The sequence below is a fragment of the Cynocephalus volans genome, chromosome 6 (assembly GCF_027409185.1).
Source record: "Cynocephalus volans isolate mCynVol1 chromosome 6, mCynVol1.pri, whole genome shotgun sequence".
NCBI classification, from domain to species: Eukaryota; Metazoa; Chordata; class Mammalia; order Dermoptera; family Cynocephalidae; genus Cynocephalus; species Cynocephalus volans.
This window is the reverse complement of record NC_084465.1, coordinates 148,967,683-148,977,671: the sequence shown is the minus strand read 5'-3', so window position 1 is coordinate 148,977,671 and position 9,989 is coordinate 148,967,683. Positions and strand designations below refer to the sequence as shown.

The 9,989-nt window shown below is 34.9% G+C and overlaps 1 protein-coding gene across 2 annotated transcripts in view; it reads right to left on the bottom strand.

Moving 5' to 3' along the window:
• Positions 1 to 5,966: 5,966 nt before the first annotated feature.
• ZEB1 (zinc finger E-box binding homeobox 1) overlaps positions 5,967 to 9,989 on the bottom strand; it is a 191,849-nt gene continuing 187,826 nt past the window's right edge. For both annotated transcript variants that reach the window (XM_063098680.1, XM_063098681.1), the window contains exon 9: positions 5,967 to 8,494. In XM_063098680.1, the coding sequence (XP_062954750.1) occupies positions 7,905 to 8,494 (590 nt within the window). In that variant the 3' untranslated portion in view covers positions 5,967 to 7,904. The remainder of the gene's footprint in view (positions 8,495 to 9,989) is intronic.

Genomic DNA, 9,989 nt, shown 5'->3' with positions numbered 1-9,989 from the left:
TCCCCCCAAACTCCCCTCCCTCAACCCTAGGCAACCATTAATCTACTCTCTCTATAGATTGAACCATTTTGGACGTGAAATACATATGGAATCACAGAATATGTAGTCTTTTGTGACTGGCTTCTTTCACTTAGCATAATGTTTTCAAGGTTCACCTATGTTGAAGCATGTATCAGAATTTCATTCCTTTTAAGGATAAATAATATTCCATTGGATGGATGCATGACATTTTGTTTATTCATCAATTGATGGACATTTGGGTTGTTTCCTTTATTTGGTTACTGTAAATAATGGCGCTATAAACATTCATGTATAGGTTTTCATGTGGAGATATGTCTTACTTTCTTTAATTACACTTATGTTTTGCAAATATTTTCTCCCAGTCTGTGTCTTCCCTTTTGATTTTAACAGTATCTTTTGAAGAACAAAAGTTTTAAACTTTGATAGTGTCTAATCCATCAATTCTTCTGTTCTTTGATTCATGCTTTTTTGTGTCTTATCTAGAAAACCCAAGGTTGCAAAATTTTTTTTTATGTTTTCTTCTAGAAGTTTTATAACTTTAGCTCTTATATTTGGATCTGTAATCCATTTCGAATCAATTTCAGTATATGGTGTGAGGTAAGGATCAAGTTCATTTTCCTGCATATCTAATATCAGCACCACTTTTTGAAGAGATGATCATCTCACCATTTCATTATCCTAGCACCTTTGGCAAAAAATCAATATATGTGTACTCTCATACCCAATACAACTCTGTCTTGACCACTATAGATTTATAAAAGTTAACTCTAGAAACCAGGCAGTGTAAGTCCTTCAACTTTGTTCTATTTCAAAATTGTTTTGCCTACTTGAAGTCCTTTCTATTTCCATATAAATATAGCACCAGCCTGTTAATTCCTACAAATATGTGGCTGGGATTTTGACTAGAATTGCACTTAGTCCATAGATAAATTTGGGAAAGAACTGACACCTTAGTGATATTGAGTCTTCTGATCCAAAAACATGAAATATCTCTTCATTTTTCTTTCATCTTTCAGCAATGTTTTGTAGTTTTCAACAGAAAGATTTTACCCACATTTTGTTAAATTATCCCTAAGTATTTCATATTTTTAAGGGTACTGTTTTCTAAATTTAGAATTCTATTTTTTATCAATAGATAGAATGATTGATTTTTGTGTCATGACCTTGTATCCTGTAAACTTTCACTCATCTTTTCTGGTTGCTTTTTTGCAAATTCCTTGTCTTCTATCTAGACAACCATGTTTTGTAAAAGACAATTTTACTTTTTTCCAATCTGTAAGCCTTTCATCTATTTTTGTCATGTTGCTCTCAAGTGGGACCTCCAGTACAATGCTTAATAAAAATGTGAGAGTAGACATTTTTGTATTGTTCTTAATCTTAGAAGAAAAGCATTTAATCTTTCACACTGAGTATGATATTAACTATAGGTTTTCAGATGCCCTTTATCAGGTTGAGGAGATTCCCTCCTAAATCCTAGACTGCTGATAATTTTTACTTGTTGCTGAATTTCGTCAGATGCTTTTTCTACACCTATACACCTATGGAGAAGATTGTGTTTATGTGCTTTATTCTGTAAATACCATGAATTACATCAATTTATTTTTGAATGCTCAATGAATCTTACAATTCTGGGATAAATCCCACTTGGTCATGATGTATTTTCTTTTTGATATACTGTTCAAATTGATTTTCTTATATTTTGTCCTGAATTTTTGCGCCTATGTTAATTAAGGATATTAGTGTGTAGTTCTTGTTTCTTGTGACGTCATTGCCAGATTTTGCTATCAGGTTAATGTTGGCTCCACATACTAACGTGGGAAGTATTTTCTATTTCCTGGATGAGTTTGTATAGAATTGGTAGAATATCTTCCTTAAATATTTGGTAGAATTCACCAGTGAAGCCATCTGGGCTAGAAATTTTATTTGTGGAAAGATTTTTTTAATTGTTTATGAATATTCATGAGATACAAAGCTGATTGTCACCCCTCATGCCCATGATGTGAGGGCCAAATTCATACTGGCAGCATACCCATTACCACAAATTGCATTTGTACCCCATGATCCCCACCCAATTATCCCCAACCTCTCTCTCTCTCCTCCTCCTCCTTCCCCCCCCCACTCCACTCGTAGCCCAAGGAATGTTCTCTCCCTCTGCAAGTCCAACGCACTACTGCGGTCATTCTTTCCTTCTTTCTTTCTCTCTTAGCTCCCACATGAGTGAGCACATGCGGTATTTATCCTTCTGTGCTTTGCTTATTTCACTTAACATAAGTTTCTCCAGGCTCATCCATGTTGCAAATGGGAGTATTTTATTCTTTTTTATTGCAGAGTAGTATTCCATGGTGTATATATACCACAGTTTCCTTATCCAATCATCCATTGAAGGACATTTAGGTTGGTTCCACGCCTTGGCTATCGTAAACAGAGCTGCGATGAACATGGGAGTGCAGGTATCCTTCTGACATGATGATTTCCATTCCTCTGGGTAGATACCTAGAAGTAGGATTGCTGGATCATATGGAAGATCTACCTGTAGCTGTTTGAGAAATCTCTATACTGTTTTCCACAGTGGTTGTACTAATTTACAGTCCCACCAACAGTGTAGGAGTGTTCTCTTCTCTCCACACTCTCGCCAGCATTTGTTATTCACCATCTTTTCGATTATAGCCAGTCTAACTGGGTGAGGTAGTATCTCAATGTAGTTTTAATTTGCATTTTGCGGAAAGATTTTTAACTTGAAATTTAATTTCTTTGATATTGAAATATTCAGGTTATCTATTTTTTCTTGAGTGAATTTTGAGAAATTTTGACACAAGAAATGTGATTATTAATTTAAGTTATAAAACTTATTGGCATAAAGTTCATATTTCCTTATCCTTTTACTCTGTTGTATCAGTAAAGATGTCTCCTCTCTTATTCTTGATATTGGTAATTTGTGTCTCCTCGTTTCTATTTGATCTATCTGGCTAAAGGTTTATCAATTTTATTGATATTTTCAAAGAATCAGATTCTGATTTAGTTGATTTACTCTATTTTCTGTTTTCTACACTATTGATTTCATTACTGCCTCCCTCCTGTTTGATAGGGGTTTAATTTTGTTCTTCTTTTTCTAGTTTCTTAAGGTATAACCTTAGAATGATTGACTCCTTTATTCTTTTTAATATAAGCATTTCCTGGTATAAATTTTTTTATATGTACTGCTTTAGCCGCATGCTACAAGTTTTTTTCTATTGAAATGTGACTGATTGTACAAATTTGTGGGGTACAGAGTTGAATATCAGTACCTGTGTACAATACATGATCAAATCAGGATAATTAGCATATTTATTATTATAAAACATTTCTTTGAGTTGAGGACATTCGATCTCCTCTCATCTAGCCATTTGATAACATGCAGTAAATTAATGTTAATTATAGATGCCTAGTGACTGTACATCAATAGAACTTATTTTTCCTAACTAGCTGTTTTGTGTCCGTTAACCAAATTCTCACTATCCTCCCTCCCCCTTTCCCACCTCTAGTAACCACAGTTGTGTTCTCCCCTTCTGAAAGTTTAACTTATTATTATGATTGTTTTTTCTTTTTTAGCTCCCACTTATGAGTAAGAACATGCGATATTTCTCTCTGTGCCTGGCTTATTTCACTTAGCATTTTTTCCAAGCTCATCCATGCTGTTCTGAATGACAGAATTTCATTCTTTTTTAATGGCTGAACAGTATTCCATTGTGTATATATACCACATTTTCCTTATCTAATCATCTGTTGATGAAAATTTGGGTTGGTTCCATATCTTGGCTATTGTAAACAGAGCTGCGATAAACATGGAAGTGCAGGTATCTCTTCAACATAATGATTTCTATTCCTTTGGGTATATACCCAGGAGTGGGATTGCTGGATTGTATGGCAGTTCTATCTGTAGTTGAGAAAGCTCCATACTGCTTTTCATAATGGTTGTACTAATATACAGTCCCACCAACATGTAGAAAGATTCCCCTTTCTCCGGATCCTCTCCATCATGTGTTATTCTCTATCTAACTGGAGTGATATATCTCAATGTAGTTTTGATTTGCATTTTCTTGATGATTAGTGAGGTACATGCTACAGGTGTTGATATGATGCATTTTCCTTTAGTTCATCATATTTTATAATTTTTTTTGTCAATTTTCTAATAATTTAGTGGATTTTCCAGATATATTTGTTACTGATTTCTAGCTTAATTCTTTTATAGTCACAGAAAACACTTTGCAATTCTGTTAAATTTTAAGGCTGTTTTAAGGCCTATGATATGGCTTCTCTTCATGAATGTCCCATGTAGTCATTACAAAAAAATGTGTACTTTGCTGTTGTTAGAATGTATTTTTGTTCACTACAGCAAGGGAGCTTATGGTGTTTTTTTTTTTTTTTTTATTGGTTTAGAGACAAAGTTCATATGTTGATTGTCCTAATATATGCTCCTATTGATTTTAAGAGATGAAATCTAAGTTTACATTTTCATATCAATTTAATCATTGCACTTTAATAGTACTCTTTTCATGGCTATTTTTAAATTTGCACACAGATTTGAAAAATCTCATGCCCCCCCTCCCCTTTTCCTACCATGCTATGAAATGTATATTGGTCTTATGGATATTTCCTATTCATATTCTTTAAGGCTAGGCTTGAGTTTAAATGTGGATATTGTGCTATTCTGACATGAGGCTAGATAAGAGCTTGGATATTGGAGTCAGACAGACCTATGTTCAAATCCTTGTTATGCTACTTAATATGTATATGTCCATGGGCACACGGTCTTTACATTTTTAAGGCTTTTGTGAAAATTAATTTTGATAATGGCAGTGAAGCACCTGTGCATGATATGAATAAATTACATGGCACTGCTATTATTATTGTTATTATGAGATTTGAGGGAATACTGGGAAGGGTCCATACATATTTTCGTTTCCAAAACTTCTGATAATGCCTAAATTCCTTTATCAGCCATTTATGCACATGTATCAAGCAATGTCTTCTTTGAGCTTTATATTATAGTGATTATTCTTACTTCCTAATCCTATACAGTGAATTTGTTTATCAGATAGCTAGCTGTTCTCAGCGACAGAAGAAATTTGGCAACATGATAATGAACACCTAGGAATGTGGGGCCCTAGAAAGGGAAATGGATCCTAAACTATAGACAGCCAACTAGGATTGGCCCTATCACTGCCATTGGAGGTAGTCATATCCACAAGCCTTGAATACCTGTGCCACAGGCCATGAGGTTAAGCACCCGGAACACACCTAGAAATAAACTCTCAACAAATCAGAACACTAAGGCAATCGAAAAATAGGAAATGATTTATTTATCTATTATGCCTAGTGTTTAATAAGACCTAAATAAGAAAATCATAAATTACTAGAATCATTCAATATATATATTCAGAGATTAGAAGCAAAAAGAGTAGTGAAAACACAGCTGAGCTTCATAAACATGCAAATTATATTTTTCATTCAACAAATATTTGCTGTAGCAGCTAGTGCCAGGCACTCTGCTACGCACGGGGGATGTGAGAGTGGCTATGATGGACGTGGTCCCTGTACCTAGTGGGGAAGGAATGTAACAGTATGAGAACTATGATGACAAAGGTACGAGGAGCTGTGGGAGTACAGAAGACAGGCATCTAAATCGAGGCCTCCCAGGAGTGACCTGAAGGATAAGTCCTGGGATCAAGGTTTGGGGGTTAAGGGTTTCAGGAAGAAGGAGCAACCTCTGAGGAGGCCTTTAGTTGTCAGCTATAACCTCTCCAGAAACATTTAGCCACAAAAAAATCCACAATTTTGTGGTGAATGTTTACATGTTACCCAACTCAGCAGAGTATGAATCAAGTGCAGGATGACAGTGTAATAACCCATTTCACAGAGAGCTTTCCAAAGAAAATCTTGATAATGATTTAAAGAATGACAGCAGGTCAGGCTTGTTGATGCATTTTATTGTGAGATGGGAAATCTGGTAAAAAACTAGAAAATGACCATGGTGTAACAAGGAACTTAAAAATGAAGAGTCAGATTTGTAACTTACATACATGAATACAGGAACAAATTGGCACAAAATGTTAAACATTGTTCCCAACACTGTTTATATAAGGTAATCCTAATTTGGCTTACTAAGGAAATGAGAGTTTTATGGTTAGGCTAATCTCTTAATAAAACTGCAGAGCATCATGCTATTAGTCACACAGTGAATTTCAAAATTTAAGAGTTTTATATTAAAAACTGGGTAAAGGTAAAATGACTTGATTGTAGTTGTAAAACTAATACATTCCCATTTAAATTCTGTTCTACAGTCCAAGGCAAGTATAAATGTTAACATAACACTGTTAAATCAAATCTCAATGCAAGAGAACCAATTGCATCTCTACTTTAAATCTTATCAACTTTCCAAATTTTCATACTAAAATATATTATTGTATTAATACAAACTACAGTATTATACACTACACTGTGTAATAAATAAAGAAATATAAAAATAAGACACATAAATATAAAAGTTTTCTAAAACTAAAAGTACATATGTCAGTAAGAAGGGTATTAATACTGCCAGGTTTGAAGACATACAGTACAAAAATGCTGCACAGATCTATAAACTAAAAGAAATAAAATAATACTGATAGGTAAAAATCAGCTAATGTTGTTAATAAATTGGGTCCATAATAACTAACATTTGGAAACAGTTATGAGCCAAATAACAATGGCATGTCCATGTCTGAAATGCAAATACATGGATAAAGCAGATTAGAAAATTTCCCTTTCTTTTCTGTAGAGAAATTCTGAAAGTCAATTAACATAAAACTTATACTGAGGAATTAAAGGATGAAATGTCCCAGTGTTTCAGTTTCTCTGACAGAGTCAGTGGTTTTAAGTTTTATTTGGGAATTTTGATACAACAAACAAATCAACAAATGCTAGTTATTGTAGGCCACACATTGAGTGAAGGCAGGTTAGAGCCTTGAAAATACTGAGAAATGGCACTTACAGCACACAGGTCTTGCTTAAGGCCAAAGGAGATACACAACTTCATATCATATCCTTCATATTTGTTACCACATACTCAAACACAATCACTAACACTGATTCTGACAAATTTGCTGCCCTTACCAGCACTGTTAGTCCCTGCAATCAGAACTCAATGACAATCATTTAAACTTCATTTTAAACCACGAGTAAGAAACTTCAGTTCTTCTATCAGCTGCTTTCTTAAGGCTAACAATACACTTTAAATGATAATATGCTCTACTATGACATCTAAATATTAGAAATTCCTACCTTCTAGATTGAATTTATAAAAGGTAGTTAGCACGGGTTGGAACTGCATTATATTTCTCTGTGAAGGGAATTTTGTAGTGCAGAAGTTCTCACATTAAAAAAAAAACATAATAAAATACTGAAGTGGATTTAGCATATGTTTACCAATAAAAAATTATAAAATTTCTCCCAATTGTACAGCTTAAGAATAAACCAACATAAGAGTGATAATTAATACTGATAAAATGAAACAATGCCAGATGCTTATCTAATTAATCCGTTTCCTTTTACCTGTTAAATCTTTGCTTTCTGAGTCATTAAAGTTTTCTAATCTGCTTCATGTTACAAACTTGTCCCTAACTTTCAAAACTGAATGAAAAATTACTAGGTCTGAGGTTCAGGCACACCCGGATTTTTTTTTGTGTGGTTTTTTTTTTTTTATGGTTTTTTTTTTTTTGTATTTTGTATTTTTTCTTTAGTTTTTACTTTACACAGTAGTGAACAGGAATCACAGTATACAGGTTACTGTGTTTCCATGATAAGCATGGATAATATAGAACAAACTTCATTACCAATTAGAATTTATTTTCTTTCTAGAAAAACTATTAGGTTTCATTTGTTTTCTCTTCAGACACTTGCTCACTATTCTCACTTACTTTTTGTTCTATGCTGCTTGCTTGACTTACAGCTCCGTCATCCTTCATCGGCCCTTCAGTTTTTGCTGCTTCTCCCTCATTTTCCACCTCTTCTACCTCTTCTTCCACCTCTTCTTCCTCCTCCTCTTCCTCATCTCCTTGTGGTTTTTCACATTCTTTTTCTTCCTGCAATTCTTCCATCTCTTTATCTTCCTCCTCCTCTTCCTCTTTGTCGCTGTCTTCATCCTCTTCCCTGGTCAAACTCTCTCTCTCATCTGAGTCGACCTGTGAGGGCGATGCCCTAGCACCAGCATGCTCATTCGTTAGCACTTCTGGCCCTGCCTCTTCCTGCTCTGTGCTGTCTCGTTCCTCTGCTTCTCTCTTGCAGTAGGAGTAGCGATGATTCATGTGTTGAGAATAAGACCCCGAGTGTGAGAAGCGCTTTCCACATTTGTCACATTGATAGGGCTTTTCTCCAGAATGTAATCGCATGTGTTCAATCAAATGATGTTTGTGTTTAAATGCCTTTTTACATATTCCACACTCGTGAGGTCTTTTACCTGAAATATAAGAACACAGCTATGAAATAAAATAGTGGTATTAAGCAAACAAAATCCTTATAAAGCTTTTGGGGCACTTCAAGTTGTGGAAAGAATAGGGTTATAGTTTCATTTTTTAAAAACTTCCAGGTCCCAAACTCTCTGTAATAGGGTACAATAATAAGTTTATCATTTCTATAAGAAAATTTAGTGTCCTATACTCTGCTTTGCAGGTAAGGGCAATGGGAACTACACGAAACTGAAATGCCAAAAATACAAGCATCATGACAACAAAGTGGAAAAGAGAAAAAGCTCAGTGAGATATTTGGCAGTGAACAGAGCAAAGGAGGCAGGGATAGAGACATTTCTCAACTTGGTTTTTTCTTGACCACCTTCCATTAAGGACCCTTTCTACACATTTTTTTCCCTAGTCACAACCCCTGTCCCCACTGAAATTTTAATGATTCATATGTACTTTTTAGATATGATAAAACTCATATATGAGTACATACAGTTTATGTACTGACATCCTTTAGAAAACCACAAATCATTCCAATGCCTAAGATTTTTTTGCCCCAAGAAATAACTTTTGCCCCTTGAGGGCAATATTTCCCCTACTGAGAATGCATGGGCTAGAGAAATGCTGTTGCACAGACATGAAAAGAATCGACAACAAGTTCATCATAATCAAGATTGATAATGTCTAATTTCAATGCTTATTAAGCAATTAACAAGTGCAGAAATGATTTTTTTTTAAGGACAGTATATTTTTCATATTCATTTTCATTTTGATCTTTGTTAATATTTAACACTTGCCCAAAGAGGAAGATTTTCTAATTTTTCTCGGATCTCAGCAAAAACAACCAGAGGAATGTGTTACACAAGGCTCTTGTTTTGAGAGGTGTGGCTCTCTCTTATGTAATGCTAGTTTATACCTCCAAGAACTTTCCAAGTGTCACTGCACTTATCTTTGAATTTACAGAATGAAGAAGAGAAAAGAGTTCTCTATATCTTTTCTCATAAAAGTAAGAAATGAATTAAAATAGTTGATAAGAATATGAAAGATGAATATGGATACTATAGCCAAAATGGCTGGTGGTGGGGGCAGGGAACAGAGGGCAGGGGATCAAAGCGCTCATGATAAACCCAGCCCCTTCTACAACTACCCATGTTAGAGACAAACAGTGGTGTGCTGGAGCCAGTTTTTACTGGCTGGAGAGAGTCTACTGCTAATTTTTCAGGAATTCTGCAAATTGACTGGCCTCACCTTCAAGCCTGAAATCAGCCAGAGTGTAAGTATTTATGCCGCAGAAATCTGCAAACACTACATATCAGGGCTTCCCACACCCTTCAGAGATCTAGTTGTTAAAATTTCCCAGCACTCCAGTGGATAAAAGGAATCAGATAGGTCAGGACTTGACAAATACTTTCTGTAAAGGGCCAGAGAGTAAATATTTTAGGCTTTGCAGGCCCAATGGTCTCTATCACAAATACTTAATTCTGTCATTGTAGAATA